Here is a 20625-nt window from a genome sequence, read left to right as displayed (position 1 = left end):
CAAACTGGCAACTGGCCCAGGGCCATGTCTAGAAGCAGAAACTCAAAGACTTATTTAACGAAATAAAATACATTTTGTAACAAAAACAAAATGTTGTTTATGAAGGTTTGACTCTTAAAAGAACAGCAGTCCTACTAGCAAGTCCTGTAGCAGGTTTCCAGCGTTAAAATATATCTCAAAGCTACACTCCCTTTTCAGCTATACTGCTCCACCTTAATCTAAGTCTAGATATCTCATCACTCATCTGTTAGTCTGTTGTACTGTAGTGGCTTACATGTTGCTGTGATGCTGGAAGATATACCACCAATATTTTAAATACCAGCATGGTCACCCATGGTGGACAGGTTTCAGTGGAGCTTCCAGACTACGACAGAACAGTAAGGTTAGGCGGGCTACTTCTGAATCCTTAGGCTTATGAACAGCAGCGGAACATTGTCAGATACAGTGCTGGAAAATAAAATTACAATGAATACTGTCAGATAGAGTGCTGGAAGACGAGCCTCTCAGATTGGAAGGTACTCAAAGTACAACTTGAAAAGGCATTCAAAATACAACTAGTAAAGAGCTGACTCCTCTAAGTAGAGTTGACCATAATGATGTAAATGGAATAAAGCTTTCAAGGACCTTCATTTGCTGATAGGGCACAATTGAAAATAAGAAACAATACTAACATCAATTAATAATTGGAATGTATGAAATGTAAATCTAGGAAAATTGGAAGTTGACACAACAATGAAATGGAACACATAAAGATTGATATCCTAGGCATGGTGGTGGTGGTGGTTGTGTGCTGTGGAGTTGCTTCCAACTAAGAGAGACCCTGTGTTGGGTTCTGAGGCTATAAATCTTCATGGAAGCAGAACGCCTCATCTTTCTCCTGTGGAACAGCTGGTAGTTTCGAACTGCTCACCTTGCAGTTCGTAGCCCAATTCGTAACCACTAGGCTACCAGAGCTCCTTATAGTAGGTATGTTGTTGTTGTCGTTGTGAAGTGCTGTTGAGTTGGTTCCGACCCACAGTGACCCTGTATAGGGTTTCCTAGGAGCAGCTGCTGAGCTTGAACTGCCGACCTTGCCATTCAAACAGCTTTGCAGTCTGGCACATTAACCCACAACGCCACACCAGGGCTCCTATACTAGGTATAGTGAACTAGTATTGGGCCATTTTGCATCCAACAATCACATGGTTTACTATGCTGGGAATAACAAATTGAAGAAGAATGACTCTGCATTTATTGTCAAAAGAACACTTCAAAATCTATCCTGAAGTACAATAGTATCTGTAATAGGGTAATATCCAGCTCTGGTAGCGTAATGGTTACAAATCAGCCTGCAAACTGAAAGGTCAGCAGTTCGAAACTACTGGCTATTCTGCAGGAGAAAGATGAGGCTTTCTGATCCCATGAAGATTTACAGCCTTGGAAACACACAGCACATAACCAGCACCACCAACCACATAGAAGCCCACTTAATACCACTATGATTCAAAAATTTACCTACCAACCACTATAACCAGTGATGATGAAATTGAAGAATTCGACCAACCACTTCAATCTGAAACTGATCAAACATGCAATCAAGACAAACTGATATTTACTAGTGAATGGAATATGAAGGTTTGAAACAAAGAAGGATCAGTAGTTGGAACACATGGCCTTGGTAATTTAAATGACGCTAAAAAACACATGATAGAATTTTGCAAGACCAACAACTTATTCATTAGGCTTTTTAAACAACATGAAAGGTGACTATACACATAGACGTCACCAGATGGAATACAAAGGAATCAAACTGACTATATCTGTGAGAAGAGGCAGTAGAGAAACCAGATCAAGGTCCGCAGCTGACTATGGAATAGGCCATCAATTTGCTCATACGCAAATTTACCATAAAGCTGCTGAAAATTAAAACAAGTCCATGAGAGCCAAAATATGACCTTGAAAATGTCCCACCTGAATTCAGCAACTATCTCAAGAAAAAACTTGATGCATTAGACATTAATGACTAAAGACCAGAAGAGCACCATACAGGAAGAAAGCAAAAGGTCATTAAATAACACGAAAGAAAGAAAAGACCAAAATGGATGTCATAACAGACTCTGAAGCTTGTTCTTGAGCACAGAGAAGTTAAAGAAAATGGAAGAAATGAGGAAGTAAAAGAGCTGAACATAAAATTTCAGAGGGCAACTTGAGAAGACAACTATTATAACAAAATGTATAAAGACTTAAGAGTTAAGAAAGCCAAAAGGGAAGATACTAAGCATTTCTCAAGCTGAAAGAACTGAAGGAAACATTAAAGCCTCGACTCGAAATACTGAAAGATTCCATGGGCAAAATGGAGTTCTGGTGTAGCACTGTAGGCTAAACACTGGACTACTAAACACAAGACTGACTGCTCAAACCCACTAATTGCTGTTTAGAAATCCTATATAGGGTCGCTATGAGTCAGAATTGACTTGATGACACTTGCAACAACAATAATGGACAAAAATATTCAATGATGCAAAAACATCTAAAGAACATGGAAGAGCTGGAGTTACTGTGCTAAAAGAAATGGCTGATGTTCTATCATTTAAGAGGTAGCACATGACCAAGAACCAATGCTACTTACTGAAGGAATAAGTCCAAGCTGTACTGAAGACATTGGTGGAAAACAAGTCTCCACTAATTGACAGAATGCAGATCGAAATCTTTAAACAAACTGAGGCAGCACTGGAGGTGCTCATTCATTTATGTCAAGAAATTTAGAAGACAGTTATCTGGCCAACCAATTGGAGGAGAAACATATTTGTACAAATTCCTAAGAAACAAGACTCAACAGAATGTGTAAATTATCAAATAATATCATATGCAATTAAACTTTTGCTGAATTTAATTTTAAAACGGTGGTGGCAATACATAGGGAACTGCCAGAAATCCAAGGCAGAAGAGAACATGTAAGAAGGGATATCATTACTGACAACAGATGGATCTTGGTGAAAGCAGAGAATACAAGAAAAGATGTTTACTTGTGCTTTATTAACTATGTAAAGGCTTTCAGATCACAACAAATTATGGGTAACATTACAAAGAATGGGTATTCTAGAACACTTAATTGTGCTCATTAGGAAGCTATACATAGATCAAGATGTAGTCCTTTGAACACAAGAAGGGGGATAGTGAATGGTCTAACAACACAGGGTTGTACCCTTTCAATTTACTTATTCAATCTGTATGCTGAGCAAATAATCTGAGAAGCTGGATCATATGCAGAAGAGAGTGTAACCAGGATTGGAGGAAGACTCATTAACAATTCATTAGTCATATGCAGATGATACAACCTTGCTTGCTGAAAATAAAGAGGATTTAAAATACTTACTGATGAAGATCAAAGATTAGAGCCTTCAGTAGGGACTGCATCTCAATGTAAAGACACCTAAAATCCTCACAACTGGACCAATAAGTAACATCAAGATAAATGGAGAAAAGACTGAACTTGTCAAAGACTTCATTTTGCTTGGATCCACAATCAACACTTATGGAAACAACAGTCAAGAAATTTAATGATGTACTGCATTGGGCAAATCTGGTTCACGAGACTTCTTTAAAGTGCAGAAGAGCAAAGATATGAGTTTGAGGATTAAGGGGCACGACCCACGCCACGGTATTTTCAATAGCCTCATATGCATGTGAAAGTTGGACTTCATTGTCCAGCTTTCTGATGATTTCTGAAGAATCGATGAATTTGCATTATGGTTTTAGAGAAGAATATTGAAAGTACCACAGACTGCCAGAAGAACAAATTAACCTGTGTTGGAAGAAGTACAGCCAGAGTGCTCCTTGGAAGCCAGAATGGCGAGACTTCCTGTCTCACACTTTGGATGTGTTATCAGGAGGAACCAGTTCCTAAAGAAGGATTGTCATGCCTGGTAAAGGGTATTGTCAGAGAAAGGGAAGACTCCCCAAAAGATGGATTGAACAGTGGGTGCAGCAATAGATTCAAGTTTAACAATAATTGTGAGGACAGCACAGGGCTGGGTAAGTGTGTTGTTCTGTTGGACATAGGGTCCCTATTGTTGTGGAGCTGATGCAACAGCACCTGACAGCAACAGACATTTATCAACTCGTCTCTGTGTTTGTACTTTTCTTCTTATAATCTTGTCTCAGGAAATCAACCAGTGAGGTGGAACTGTGTTCCTGGCCTTACATAAATCTTTCAGTGTCTCCAAGCTTCGTATTCTGGTCTACAAGCTTTGCCTGATCAGTTACTGCCTGTAACTCATAGGCCTGTAGTGTCTCCTTCCTTCACTTACAACCTACCAGCCAGTGCAGCCTTCTTCAGCTCTATGTACTGGCCTTTTCCTCTGTGACGAATGCTCATCCTCTGCATGGAAGGATCACTGCATGAGTGGCTCATTCTCATTACTTAGGGCTCATCTCCAGGGTCACGTCCTCAGAGGCTTTCTTTAAACACTCTCTACAGTTACTCGATCTCAAAGTTACAACTACAGCAGTAAGGGTAATGAGGAAACGACATTCAGTTATTACTCAGAATCTTATTTTTAAACACTTAAGGTGACACTAAGAGAATTCAAAGGAGTCCTGGGGGTGCAGTGGTGGAGCATGTGGATACTGAGAGATCAGCGGATAGGAATACCAGCTGCTTCATGGGAGAAAGATGCGACACTCTGCTTCTGTGAAGGTTTACACGCTTGGAAACACTATGGGGCAGTTTTACTCTGTCCAGTAGGGTCACTGTGAGCTGGAATCAACTTGAAGGCAACAGGCACTGCAGTGAAAAGCCACCTCACTTGGAATCTTTGAGAACGTATCCAGGTAACAGCTTTGGTCACCATGTGTCTGACAGTTGGCTGCACTGTGATGCTTTGTGTGTCGCTGTGATACTGGAAGCTATATGCCACTGGTAATCCAAATACCAAGAGGGTCACCCAGGATGGTCAGGTTTCAGTAGACCTTACAGACTAGGACAGACTAAAAGACGGACCCGACGATCTATTTCCAAAACTCAGTGAAAATGTAATGAGAAGAGCAGCATAACAGGAGGCACTAGTCCCTGGAGAAGGACAGAATACTTGGTAAAGTATGGTGGTGGTGGTGGTGGTGGTGTGCCGTGGAGTTGGTGCCAACTCATAGTGACCCTGCATAGGATTTCTGAGGCTGGAAACTTTATGGGAGCAGAAAACTTCTCATCTTTGTTCCATGGAACAGCTGGTAGTTTTGAACTGCTGACCTTGAGATTAGCAACTTAACTTGTAACCAGTACGCTAACAGAGCTCCTTGGTAAAGTACAGGGTCAGCAAAAAAAGAGGGAGACCCTTATTGAGAGGAGTCAACACAGTGGCTGCAATTATGGGCTTAAACAGGGCTACAATTGTGGAGATGGCACAGGACTAGGCAGTGCTCTGTTCTGTTGTACATAGGGTCACTATGAATCAGGACTGACTTAAAGGTACCTAACAATAACAGCAGGCAAGGAGCCTGGAAAGCCCAGTATAACTTGTTGCTATGGTTAAGTGCCATCCAGTCATTTTTGACTCACAGTGACCCTGTACAGGGTTTCTGAGGAGTGTCTAATGGGTCTGAACCATTGACCTTGCAGTTCACAGTCCAGTGCTTATCCTATAGTGCCACACCAGGAGAGTTTGTGTGGTGTTATTAAGTGCTGTCAAGTCGGTTCCGACTCATAGCGACCCCATATAGGGTTTCTGAAGAGTGGATGGTAAGCCTGAATCACTGACCTTGCAGGCTAGTGCATTAACCCACAGTGCTATTCCAGGACACCTCTACGATGACAATTCCTCAGTCTCAGTCCATGTGCATTCTTATGGGAAGAGGTCATAACATAATAGTCACAAAGGAGAACGTGGCATGAAGATTTAGAAACACACAACCCAGAAATTTCAAAAGCATGCTCCTTTTAAAAGACATGCCTTCAAATTGTGTGTGTACATACAATTTTAACCTTCACTGAGCCATGAGATCTAGGAAAAAAGAAATCTCTTGCTAGACTGATAACACACTTCAACAGATTTTTTTAAAAGAATTCATTTTCCCTGAATAATTTCAATAAAAATCAGAAAATAAACTTTTAAGAAAAACCAAAACCCACTAGCAGATAGGTATTAACTCATTCAATGAATTACAAAGCCTATTTCTTGATGGGGGAGGAACATTATTTAGCCCTTCCCATGCTTAATCCTGCTTTACCCTTTAACCCTCTAGTAACTGCTTTTAAATGATTAAGCACTTACCATAATGTGACTGAAATGCCTGCGGTTTGACAACCTGATTACAGTCGTTACACACCACCAAGTAGAAATCATCATGGGCCGGACAGAGACCAAATATTGGCATGTCTGCAACAAAGAGACACAGCATCATTCCCTCATCTGGTCCTAATCTGATACCAAGGTAGACATTTGGGAACAGCATTACGTTCTGACTGAGTTGCCTTACTGTAGAGGTACACTAGGACAAACGTTATTCCAGCCTAAATGTAATTGATGTGGCAGGCCTCAGTTATTAACCAGGAAAATCAAATCAGCCTTACAGAATACATGTATGCAAAGAGCTAAATAAAGCTTTTCCCCAAATCAAAACTATGAGGTAAAATAGACGTATTTATTAAAAATGCAGACAATGAATATTTTCACCTAATAAAGTCAGTCACTTTAGATGAACTCTCAAAGAGTTCTAAGGTAAAAAAGTCCCCATCACATAAAATGCTTAGTAATTCACAAAGCCATACTGTCTAATGACTTTGTTAACTATGCGTCCTACTCCATCCCCTTGGCTCCTGAGTTCTGTGAAACATTTAAGGGAGCAGAGGTTTCACTGAAAAGTAAAATGGCTGGTTTCACAAGCATGGCACACAAGAAATTTAAAGGATTAAAAAATAAATCTTTAAATTTATTTTCTCTGTTCACAACAATCTCTACTTCTTTTGCTTATATACTGATGGCACTGGATAGACAAAAGTGAATTTCAGCACAAGCACAGTATCTCATACATTAGTCTCGGTCCAATGACCAAAATAGGGCAGTAAAAGTGAAACTAAATTAACCACATATACATACGAGAATTCAAAGTAACTTGACATCTGGCAATAGATGGTTAATTGAAACAATCCCAACCATGAACAATTATTAACAACAATCCAGGAATAGAAATAAATGTTCCAATCTAGAATCTAAACATTTAAAGTATTTCAAAATTGGCTATCTTATATACTTCACACACTATTTAGAATATTTGCAATGAATGAATAATTCAACAGCACAATTCAGTCAGACAAATGTTTTAGCAGAGTAAACACTGAATTTAAAGGGATTGGCAGGGGAGGGAATAGAGAAAGCTAATTAGCATCTTTCTTTCAAGTAAGATTTCATTTCACACTTTCTCCATCTTGGGTGATCTTGGTGATTTAAAGGGGGAAAACTGCTCTAAGGAGTTATTACATGATCACAATCTCTTAAGACTTCAAATAATGTGCTCGCCTATCTAAATAAAAGGAGCTCTGGTAGAGTAGTGGTTACAAATTGGGCTGTGAACCACAAGGTCACAAGTTTGAAACTACCAGCTGCTCCGCGGGAAAAAGATGAAGCTTTCTGCTTCCGTAAAGATTCACAGCCTTGGAAACCCTGTTCAGGGTCGCTATGGGTCGGAACCGACTTAACAACAACAACATCTATAATAAACATCAGGAGAAAGGTGAGTCTCATAGAGACCTAAACAGGGTTGCTATGAGTCAAAATCTACTCCAAAGACAGCACTTGAAAACAGCAATCCATCTAAACATGGCTATAGTTCTGATTTTCTTCAACAGTCCCTAGTGCACTGAACTGCACAGAAGGCTAGCTTTAGGTCGGAAATATACCCAGGCTGAAGAGGATTCTGGGCCGCAACAGTAGCAGTTTCCATGTGCTATATGGGGCTGTAGGACAACCACTTGACACACTCCATCGAGGTCAGCAGTGCAAACCCACCAGTCACTCCTCAGAAACCCTATACAGGGTTGCTATGAGTGAGAACAGACTTGAAGGCACTAAACAGCAATATTAGTTTATTTTCTCCTCACCTACCTATGTTAACACCATTACAACCCATGTTAGAGAGGAGGAAACTGAGTCACAGTGGCTTGGGTTTGATCCTTCCTGAAGATCAGAGGGAAAACGACTTCTAGAAACTTCTTTCAGATTTTAACTCTAATAACTTGGAATATCAGGACTGTGTACCTTGAACCACATAAACTGATAAGGTGACATAAGAAGCTTCTAGCAGGCTGATTCATGTGACTTAAGCTCAATTATTTAACCAAAAATAAGAGCCAAACAATGTGCTATTTTCACTGAAAATATACCAGCATTAAGTTAAATATAGTGTCTGTGTGAGAGGGGCGAAGGTTATATCTATGCAGTGATCGATAACAAGCCATTTTCCATGCCTTCGGTTTCTTTACATGGTATTTCATTGTTAATAAAAATTTAAAGTAGATTAAGTTTCATAAATCATGTGCCAAATTTCTGTTATAGGACTATTAGTAAAAGCATAATATGAATTATAAAAATTATACACCATGCATAATTTAGAGCTGAAAATTATGAAACATCTATAAATACCAGACCAGTAGTGTCATTAATTAAATCAAGTCAACCCATTTCATAAAATTAGTGGTTTAGTATAGTTTTGTTGTTGGTTGAGTTGGTTCCAATTTACAGTAAATCTGTATAGAGTTTCCAGAAATTGGCTGGTGTGTCTGAACTGATGACCCTGCAGTTAGTAGTTCAGTGTTTATACTACAGCGCCACAAAAAGACTCTAAGTTTAGTTTTAGGCCTCTGTATTTTGCTGTTTTTCCACAGTACTCAATTAGTAAGCAACATTCTTTAAAATACATGATTTTGTCAGATACTAGATAAGTCTGGTGGCTACTTAACTCCTAATTTATATACAAGATAATTGAAAAAATAAATTGTACTGATTCCTTCAATTAAGAATTTGCCACAATAACATTGGAGTCACGGTGTGGCGCTGTGGGTTAATGCGCTAGACTGCAAAGTCAGTTTGAACTGCAAGGTCCGAAGTTCAAGCTTACCAGCCACTCTTCAGAAACCCTGTACAGGGTTGTTATGGGTCGGAACCAACTCGACAGCACTTAACAGTAACAATAATACCAGCTATGTTGAAAATTATTTTTACCTTGCACATTTTGATCCTTTTGTGAAACTTATTTCTGTATCAGACCAGGTAATTCTGTACAGAGCCTGGAATCTATACTTTTCAAAAGCTTACATTTTTTTTAATAGCTTAATGTCATTTGCAATTGATGATGGCAGTAATGATAATATTAAAAATATAAAACTGACATTTACTGGGAAAGTCCTTCGTGCCAGACCCTATGCTAAGCACTTTTTACATGGCTAACCCCACTTATATCTAATAGCAATATGACAGCATGGGGGAGCTTCAGAAAGTTCATTGGACAATGAAGCTGATAGATAACGGAAATTTCCCACAAACTTTTTGAAGCCCCCTCATACAATGCTCATTTTACTAGTGGGGAAATGAACTTGTCTAAGATTACCCAGTCAGAATGGAGCAAAACTGGGCCTCAAAATACAGTTTCTGTGACCCCTCTCATGAGTGTTGTTGTTGCTGTTCAAAATGGCCTCGGTTCCCGAATATCTCATAGTGATACAGTATAGGGTTTCCAAGGAGCTACAAATGAGTTTGAACTGCTGAACCTGTAGTTCAAACCGACCTTGCAGTCCTGCAATTACATCTTAATAAAAAACACGCATGTACATGGTATACTTAAATGTACACAACATGGTATACTTAAATCCAGTTTGTGCCACTTCATGAAATGTTATGAAAATCTACAGCAACTTTGACTCTTGATTTGTAAGTTCTTTTGGAAATCTGTATTTGGAAGAAAGACAGAGGATACAATATAATTCTAGTAAAATGTCTTGGGCAGGAGGAGGAGTTATATATATTCTTTTTCTACTCTGGGACATTCCAGAGGCATTAGCAACAGGAACAGAGTGTGGACTGTTGTGGCAACTGAAAAAAAAATTAAAACGATTTGTGTGAGATAGTCTATATATTATGTTTCTGAATATTTTAAAAGTGTGAAGTCACAGTCTATCTACAACTTAATATATGGAATTTCCACAAATTCAGGAAAAAATGTGATTCATGATAGGAAATCGAACATCCAGCTAATAAAAATGAGTTCCTATTGCGTTACTAAACGTCTACAAAGAGTATGTAATTATGGCACTGTAGGATGAGCACCGCACTGCTAACTGAAATGCCAGCAGTTCAAACCCACCAGTTGCTCCTTGAAAACCCCATACATGATCACTATGAGTTGGAACCAACTTGACAGCACTTAACAACAACACATGAAAATAAAGTTTCAAAACTGTACTTGAACTCAATGATTCTCAACTAATTTAAAACAATGGATTTAATTGTTTTATAAGCCCTAAATCTTTCTCAGGTCAACCCTACTATACAATAATTAGGGAGTGGCCACACCCACCCACACCTAGGTCATCATGTTCTTTGGCAACCACCTGAGGCCAGCATACTGGTGGTCATGGTTATGTGCTGTGGAGTCGGTTCCGACTCATATAGCGACGACCCTGTACAGGGTTTCTGAGGCTGTCAATCTTTACGGGAGCAGAAAGCCTCATCTTTCTCCCGCAGAACAGCTGGTAGTTTTGAACTGCTGACCTTGTGGTTCGCAGCCTGATTCATAACCACTATGCTATCAGCATACTAGAAAGGATTAAGTCAAAGCACATTTATATAGAAACTTCACAGGTAAGTGCAGAATGAAGACCCTCTCTCCCATAAATCAGACCCTGAATGGGAGCTATGTACTTAATTACTTTTTATTGCTGTTCCTAGTTTTGAGGACTGTATGACAGATAAAAAACAACAAAATTCAGACGTCATAACAAAGCATTTAACCTCTGCAACTCCATGTGCTTTCCTTCACTCATGCATCCCAAACAGACAGTTCCCAAGGTCTGTCTAGATTCATATATCCAACTGCCTATTAGTTATCATCATCTGAACATCTTTTATCAAACAAAAATTGTCCAAAAGAATTTTTTGTTCCACCATACTTTGGTCTTCTACTTTCAACAGTTTTCCCTTCTTTTGGATAATGACACAATCTATCCCCCAATCACTCAACCGAAATATCTAGACCTCTGACATTTCTGTTCCTCATCAAATTCAGTTTACCAGTAGGTCTGTTCAGTTGCACACTTCACCACTGGAAGGCCGATCACCAGCACCTTTCCACTGGACTCCAGAAGCAGCCTTCTAGGTCTACAATACCCCCCCACCCAACTCCCAGAGCAATTCTTTAAAATCCTTCACCACATCACGTCTGTCCCCTTCTTAAAATTCTCCAGTGGCTACCTCCTCCTCTGGGAATAAAATCCCAGTCTTATCACTACTTGCCAGGGCCCTCCCTTCTTTTATCCTCTGTTCCCTGGTTCCATTAACTCCCCTCGTCTTAGCTCACTCTGCTCCAGGCACACTGACCTCCTTTCTCTCCTCAGACCCAGGAAGCTCCTTCCCAGCCGTGCTCTGCCCTTGCTCTTCACAAGATGCCTGGCACATTCTCACACTACAGATCTCCCATCCCCAATTAGTCACTATCACTGATACTTTAAACAGACTAATCAAGAGTGTGGCTCAGCTACTTATTCTGAAACCAGGCTCCTGCATTCAAAAGCTATACAATCCTGGACAAGTTCCATAACTTTTTTGAACTTCAGTTTCCTTATTTTGCCAAATGTTGATGATCTTACTACTTACTTGATAAGGCTATTAGAAAGATTAAGAGCATAAATACATATAAAACCTCCTCAGGGTACCTGACCATATAATGTCTCCTCCTCAGCCTGTGAACTAGGAGTCGTGTGTGCCCACTGTACTGCACGAGACAATAAAAAGCACAAACACTGACATCTCACAAGGTAGTATAAGTAGAGAAGTCACGATTTAAACCTACATTTATAGGTTCCTAAGCCCAGAAATACCTACAGGTCACTCCCACTTCCATTTCAGGGCCTGGTGGGCTACCAGGCAAGTGGGCTACCAGGACCAGTATTTTTCTGTGCTCTAGCTACCTCTAGCCTGCTGCCAAAGCCACCTACCTGCAAAGCAATGACATCATTCATCTTAAATACCTCTGGTCCAAACCAGGGCTTGGACACCTGATCTATCTCGGCAAGCAAGGTTTTATGCATGCTGGTTCCTTCCATCTCTCCTGCAGTCTCAAGACTGTCTGAGTATTCCCAGAACCTGCCATGTTCTCCCACAACCCTGCCTTCTGGCCAGCACAGCTCTGAGGACTGGAAAAGCCTTTCCTCTTCTTTCTGAAATTTCCATCATTCAACAAGAACCAGTTCCGATGCTCCCTCTGCTGGGCTCCTTTCTGTTCATAGCATTTCCACCTCCAATGCAGACCTAACTGATTTATGATGATGAGTAATTTATTTTTGAACACCTCTGCTGTCCTGACAGTGGGCCCTTGTACTGCCTCATACAGATGCTTGCATGTATATGTGATGTAAATAACTGGCATTGGAACCTTTTCTGTGACTTCCAGTTGCTCTAAGGACAAAAACTAAGATGCTTGATCTGGACCCAAGGTCTTGAACAACCTGGCTTTGCCTACCTCCTGGTTCTGTGCATCTGTCCCTCTGGCCATCTTCATTTAACCTCAGTCTCAATGTTTCTACTTGGAGTCTTGGCTAGGCAAGGTCACTGTTACAAGCTCTCAGAGCACTGACTTAGCCTGGCTACACAGCACTTTCCTCTGTTTGTAACTATCCTTCTAGGTGTGTGAGATTTATTCAATGTCTCCTCACAGCAAACGAAGCTCCACCTACATCTGGTTCACAGCTATACTGCCAGTGCCTAACCTGACCCATAGGCGAAGTTGCAATGAATATGCATTAATTATTCAATGAATAATAGGAAGATTACATTCCTATGATACTATTACAAGTCAAGGTTATAATTACGGTATGCCTTAACCTCATTTAGTGACATATGAGATCATCTACTAGAATTCAGGATGCCATTCAGTGAGACCAAAATTCAAGGGGAATAAAACTGTATAGCTTAAATAAGGAAATATATAGTACATGGGTTCATACTTGGAGGCAGTTTCTTGAAAAAATTTCCATGTTTTAGAGTCTGATCCTCAAATCTGAACATTGGCAAACTTTTTTTTTTTTTTTTTTTTAACATGTTTTATTGTGAATTATGTGGTAGTTTACATGGGTGAACATTAGCTTTACATTCATCCTATTATATATCGTTTCACTGCCATCGTTACAATCCCCTCCATGCATCATCAACCAACCAATTGGTACACCTTGCAAGCCTGCCCCCTCGGTGGTCAGCACACAGCCCCTCTCCCTCTGGGTCTAGAGTCCTCAGCTGCTCCATCTCTCCACGTTATCGTCTCTGCCTCCATCTCTGGCGTCACTGTTTCTCTCTGAGTAGGGTCCCACACTCTGCTCTTCTTCCTTGATGGTCCCAGGGACCTTCGCTTCTGGACTGCAAAGGCAACCACTCCTCTCCTTTTGCTACACAATGTCTACCTTTACATTTCCAACCCTTACAGTCAGTCCTGATAACAACTATTCACTATTGTACCACATGAGTGCTATCCCCATCTCCTTTCATCAGCCCCGCCCAGACAGATTGGATACTACTCAGTGGAGAGTCTACCTTCCTCCTCACCCTCTGGATCTAGGCTCTCTCTTGAAAGCTTGCAAGCCAGTCACTTTTTTGCCTTTGTAGCCCCTCATTTTGGATAGCCAGTGTCCAAGCTGGCAAACTTTCTTTTGATAATATATTCTGAGTAAGAGCCAAAAACAGTTCTGGGGTCAGATTACTTGACTAAGAACTGACCTGACAGCACTTAACAACAAAAGTTTAGGTGAATAGGACCTATATTTCATAGGGTAATTGTGAAGATTAAATGAACTAATCTCTGGAAAGCAGTGAGTGCCGCTCAATAAATGTCAGTTTAAAAAACAAACACAGGATGTTTATATATTTGTATGAAAAAGCAATATACTATTTGACAACATAAGCTTAACCCTCAAGTGGTCATGCACTCCTCTTGCTGACCACATACTCCTCCTCACCAAAGCAATGAAAGGCAGAGATAATCTAAGACTTTAAAGTAAGGAAGTTACATGATATAAAAGGTAAACTCTGGAATGAGTGTGGATCAACTTAGTTAAGGAGGAAAGGGTGGATGCCAAGAGCTGATGCAAAAGTCTGATTCAGACAAGAAAAGTCTGTGAAATGAAGATGACAGAAACCAGACTGAAGACTTACTTTGGAAGATCCTCCAAAGGGATTAGGAAACCTCAGAATGTGAGGTGAGGCAGAGGGAGCAATCCAAAGATGGCCTGTAGTTTCTTCTTCCCCCAAAGGAGCTAATGTTGACACATAGGTGATAGGAGAGGAAGAATGGAAGAACTTGGTTTGCTAAGGTCTTATATCAACATAGTTAACATTAAGGCAAGACTCAGGAGCCAGACTCTTGTTTTTGAGTACTCCTGAGTTGGTTCCAACACACAGAGACCCTGTATAGTTTCTGAGGCGAGGCTGGTGAGTTTGAACTGCCAATTTTGCAGTTACTGGTCCAGGGCTTATCCAGGGCTTATCACTTAGTAGACTCACTGACTTACCTCACTTTTCTCATCTAAATTTAGACAAAATAATATTATTTACCTGACAGGCTGGGAAAAGTTACACAAAATGTTTAAAAAACTGCCTGGCCCATCCATAGCACGATTCTGGTAATGTGAACCATTTTTTATCATTCTCCCCACCATCTTCCTTTGATCTCTGCATCAAACAGTGGTTGTGCCTTTCCCTCACATCCCCCCCCCCCCGCCAAAAAAAAAAAAACCAAAAAACCATACACAACAAAACAAACACAAACCACAATGATGTTCTTAAATCATAAATTATATATCATTTGGCCTGATTAAACCCCATAGTGGTTCTCCAATGCAGTAAGAATGAAAGCCACTGCTTAGAAGGTCCTGCTTGACCTCTGTGCTTTCATTGAATTATACTCCAGTGTCTTCATCTCCTTGGCAATTTCACCAACATGCCAATCACTTTCCCACTTCAGGGCCCTTGCTAATGCTTTTCCCTCAGTTATCTAAAGTTTATTATGATCCACACAGTCAAATGCCTTTTCATAGTCACTAAAACACAAGTAAACATCTTTCTGGTATTCTCTGCTTTCAGCCTTGATCCATCTGAGGTCAACAATGATATCCCTCATTCTATGCTGGCTTCTAAAACCCCTGAATTTCTGGCAACTCCTTATCAATGGACTGCTGCAAGCATTTTTTTAATTATCTTCAGCAAAATTTTACTTGCATGTGATATTTATAATATTGTTTGATAATTTGTGCATTGCATTAAGTCATCTTTTTTTGGAATGAACACAAATGTGAATCATCTTCCAATTAATTGGCCAAATAGCTGTCTTCCAGATTCGCTAGCAAAGATGAGTGAGTGCCTCCAACGCTGCTTTGGTTAGCTGAAACATTTCATTTGGTATTTTTTCAATTCCTGGAGCCTTGTTTTCCACCAATTCCTTTAGTATTGTTTGGATTTCTTCTTTGAGTATCATTGATTCTTAATCATAAGGTACATCCTGAAATGACGTTGAACACCTATCCATTCGTTTTGGTACAATAACTGTGCACATGCCCATCTTCTTTTGATGCTTCTTGCATTCTTCAAGGTTTTGTCCATAGAATCCTTCAATATTGCAACTCAATGCTTGAATTTTTTCTTTAGTATTTTCAGCTTGAGAAATGCTGAGCATGTTCTTCCCTTTTGCTTTTCTAACTCCAGGTCTTTGCATGTTTTCTTATTATAATAGCTTCTCAATCTGCCCTTTGACATTTTCAGTTCAGCATCTTTACTTCACCATTTCTTTCGGTCGCTTTAGCTTAATCTACATACAAGTGCAAGTTTCATAGTGTCTTCTGACATTCATTTTGCTCTTTCTTTCTAGGTTTTTTTTTTTTTAAATGACCTTTTACTTTCTTCACATATAATGTTCTTGATGTCATCCAATGAATTTCTCTGGTCTTTAGTATTTGTGTCTAATGCGTCAAATCTGTTCTTAAGATGATCTCTAAATTTAGATGGGATATAATCAAGGTCACATATTTTGGCTCTCATGAGTTTGTTATGATTTCTTAAGCTTCAAGTGGATCATAACCAACTATGGACAACACTGCGAAGACTGGGTGTTCTAAAACACCTAATTGTGCTCATGATGAACCTGTATATAGACCAAGAGGTAACTAACTGTCAGAATAGAGTAAGAGCATCCGGAATAATTTAAAAATCAGTAAAAGTGTACACCAGGGTTGTGTTCTTTCACCATAGTTACTGAATCTGTAAACTGAGCAAATAATCAGAGAAATTGGATTCCATGAAGAACATGGTAGCAGGATAGGAAGAATACAGGAAGAATACAGGAAGAATACTTATTAACAACGTTTGATATTAAGATGGCACAATTTTGCTTGCTAGAAGCAAAGAGGATTTAATATACCTGATGAACATCAAAGATTACAGTCTTCAGCACTGACTGCATTTCAATATAAAGAACACAAATTTCCTTACAACTAGACCAATAAATAACATTACAAATGGAGGAAAGAGTGAAGTTATCAAAGATTTCATTTTGATTGGATCCACAGTCATTGCTCATGAAAGCAGCAGTCAAAAAATCAAATGAAGTATTATTGCATTAGGCAAACTGGAACAAAAGACCTCTTTATACTGTTAAAAACAAACAAACAAACAAAGATGTTACTTTTAAGGCTAAGGTGCACCTGACCAAAGCCCTGATATTTTTAATTGCCTCATATACATGTGAAAAAAATGGACAAGGACTAAGAAAAACCAGAGAAAAATCGATAGATCTGTGTTGGAGAAGAATATTGAAATCATCATGGATTTGTGAGAAAAACAAACAAATCTGTCTTGGACGTACAGATAGCATCAGAATGTTCCTTAGAAGCGAGGATGGCACAACTTCACTTCTCCTATTTTATACATCTACCACTTGTCTGTCAGTTTGTCGTACTGTGGTGGCTTGCGAATTGCTGTAATACTGGAAGCTATGTTATTAGTATTTTAAATACCAGCCGGGTCACCCGGGGTGCACAGGTTTCAGTGGAACTTCCAAACTAAACACACTAGGATGAAGGAGAAGCAGACCACTTGTGAATGGTTAGACACTGAACATCTTATAAACAGCAGCAGAATATCGTCAGATACAATGCTCGAAGATGAAACCCTCAAGTTTGGAAGGCACTTAAAATATGAATAAGGAAGACTGGAGAAGAAGTGCTGCATTTGAACTTTGGTGTTGGGAGAAGAATATTAAAAGAACCATGGACTGCCAGAAAAGAAAACAAATCTGTCTTGGAAGAAGCGTAGTCAGATTTGCTCCTCATACTTCAGACATGTTTGCAGTAGGGATCAGTCCCTGGAGAAGGATATCATGCTTGGAAAAGTCATCAAAAAAGATGAAAAACCCCAACAAGATGGACTGACAAAGTGACAGAAGCAATGGGCTCACACAACAACAATGAAGAAGGCACAGGGCCAGGCAAGTGTTTTGTTCTGTTTCACTTAGGGATGCTATTAGTCAGAACTGACTTTAACAACAAGAAACTTTGAGGTAAATTTCCATACAAGCCACAGTTGGCTTCTTGGGTCTCTTTTGGCTAACGATAATGAGCTTCTCCATAGTCTTCTCCCTGTGCATTCCATTTGGCAAGTTCCATGCTAGTGGAGTCCCTAGTAAAGTAGTTGAAAAACGATATTTACTGTGAATAAGTCATTTGTCTTGCAAAAATTCTATAAGCAATCTCTAACATCATTTCTATTAATCTATTCTATCAACTATAACAGGATAAAGATACCTACAGCCAACACCATACTTTATGGAGAAAGACTGATGAAAAAGAACGTAAGTCCAACTCTGACCAATAATATTCAATATAGGAGGTCTAATCAGAGGAATATTGTTTTTTTAAAAATGAGGAAAGAAGAAATAAAAATTGCCCTCCATTTGCAGATGGCATGAAAACCTCTGTAAACCATCGCAAGTAATGGATGAAAAATGTTCTAGAACTTCTGAGTTCAACAAGGTCTCAAAGGTCCAAGATAAAAAGACAAAAATTAACTTTCTATATATGTTTTTGTTGCTTGAGTGCCATCAGTAATGGAAAAAAATAGTGAGCTGGCAGTTGGCACAGCATTTTGGACAGCATGCTATTTGCTTTATGGTATTAAAACCAAGGCAAACCTGTTGCAGTCTAGTTGATTCTGACTCATGAAAACCTCATAAGTTACAGAGTAGGCTATGCTCCATAGAATTTTCTTAGCTGAATCGTTACAAAAGCAGATCACCAGGCCTTTCTTAGGCAGCACTCCTGGATAGATCTGAATTGCCAACTTTTTGTTTTTAAGGTTTTTATTGTGGATTGAGTGAAAGTTTACAAGGCAGATCATCAATCAGTTTTACATTCAACAATTCATATAACTTGTTTCATTACATTGATTATAATCTCCTCCATATACCATCAGTTAAAAGTATTTCTCTCTATCCACTTTAACTTTTTAAAAAACCCCACTCAGGCATATATAATAATTTACATCTCCAAAGGGCACATTCTGCAAATCGGCTCCTGGCCACCAGTTCTCAGTCCTTCTCTTCTTAGTTGATGAAGATAGAGTCCTCAGCCACTCCCCCTCTCTATGCCCCCATCTCTGCCTCCATCTCTGGCGCTGCTGCTTCTCTGGATAAGGTCCTGCATTCTGCTTGTGCGTTCCTGTCTTGATGGTCCTAGGGTCCTCTGTTTCTGGACTGTAAGATTAAACACTCCCCTTTTTTTGTTACAAAATTTCTACCTTTACAATTGTGACAGTTGCAATTAGTCATAATAACAATTGTTCACTATTGAATCTTACGAATCTTATCCCCATCTCTTTTCACCAGACCCATCTAGACAAGATGACAGCTATTCAGTGAGGACACTTTCTTTCCCCGCATACTCTTAAACTAAACTCCCTCTTAAAACCTTGTAAGCCAGTCACTTCGTGCCTTTTTTGACCCCTCATTTTAGATAGCCAATGTCTAAGGTGCCCGTCCCTATTCTACCCTGTGTACAGGGGGGATAGCATTGATACCTGATGTGAAGATTCTTTCCCTCTCTGTTGGTATTTAGAGTGTAAAGTACCGCTCTAAGTATAGGTCAGGTTCACGAAATTGAAACAATTTACCCTTGTTTCCTTTATTAAAAAAAAAATAATTTTTTTCCTTTTTTTTTTTTTCAGTCTTCCTCTAGCCGAGTTCTGATTATCAAGCCATCGAGTCTAGGTCAAAAGGGTACTGTATGCAAGTTTGGGTGTTCTTGTGCATCTCCCTTCACTTCATATCAGTTGGATGCTTCACTTTCAGCTCTAGCCCTCTATGGCTAAGTCCTTGTCCATGGGCTCAAGGGTCCTCAGGTCTGACCATACTTTGGACCAACCAGCCCTTCCTCTTCTATCATCTCCAGGTCAACAGGATTCAATGGACTGGAGTTGAACTCAGCCCATTTCTTCATTGATGCCTTTCGGCATCTTCCACTCACTAGTAGACCAATGTGGTCGCCAGCAAGCTTACATGCCTGCTTGTGTATTCCCTTTGAGTTTCAGTCTTAAAGGGGAGTTTGTCCTGAAGGCACTTGTTTGCTTGCCTTGATGTCTTCCTGGGGAACATCTTGCTTATTCTTGTAGTAGCCAGTCATGCTGACATTTTTGTTTGGGGTTTTTCCTGATGATCTTTCATTAAAGATGTATCTTCTGTCACTGTAGTTGTTCCAGTCTGCTTGTCTTTTCTAGTGGGAATGTCCTACCTCATAAGGTTCTGGAAGGGACTCAGGATTCCACCTAGGTCCTATACTCTGTAAAGGCTTTGCATGAGGCCTATTTTACTGGGCAAGTTGTAGAACCCCTTTTAGGTATTCCAATCAGTTATAGGCTGAAGACGGGCTTACAAGTTTTCTCTAATCATGTTTCCCAACATTCCTTTCTATCCCACTCAAGTGTCTATTTTACAATAGTAGGCAAGGGAAACTAATATTCATAAGGCAGTCAAGGATTTTAGTATTATTTACCCTCTTCAAACTATACCTAGATCCCTGTATTCCAGAGCCCTGTTGTTCCAAGGTTGAGTATGCATCACTATTTACCTCTGTCCCACTAGGCCATGCAAACCTGTCTCAGTGTTCCCCTGTCTATTTTGTTCTTCCGCCTCTTCCCCACTTCTTGTATTGCCCTTCCCAACACCCAAATTAAACTCCCCACACCCCAATCCCATTGTGGTTACCTTATATTTCATTAGTTCTTCCCTCCATTTGAAACAGTCTATTTTATTCTGTAATCTACCTGACCTTCCCACCACCTGGATCTCTGTTCCTCTGTGTTTACCTTCTTTCATATTGTAGTTATTTTGATCATAGACTGACCTCCCAGA

General features: G+C 39.7%; 1 protein-coding gene across 1 annotated transcript in view; it reads right to left on the bottom strand.

The window, feature by feature from the left end:
* Positions 1-20625, bottom strand: part of ATXN7 (ataxin 7) — a 127557-nt gene that overhangs the window by 49007 nt on the left and 57925 nt on the right. The window contains exon 3 of the mRNA XM_006862104.1: positions 6249-6353. Within this exon, the coding sequence (XP_006862166.1) occupies positions 6249-6353 (105 nt within the window). The remainder of the gene's footprint in view (positions 1-6248; positions 6354-20625) is intronic.

The sequence above is a fragment of the Chrysochloris asiatica genome, unplaced genomic scaffold (assembly GCF_000296735.1).
Source record: "Chrysochloris asiatica unplaced genomic scaffold, ChrAsi1.0 scaffold00046, whole genome shotgun sequence".
Taxonomy (NCBI): domain Eukaryota; kingdom Metazoa; phylum Chordata; class Mammalia; order Afrosoricida; family Chrysochloridae; genus Chrysochloris; species Chrysochloris asiatica.
The sequence above is the reverse complement of the archived record's forward strand: the minus strand, read 5'-3'. Positions and strand labels throughout refer to the sequence as shown.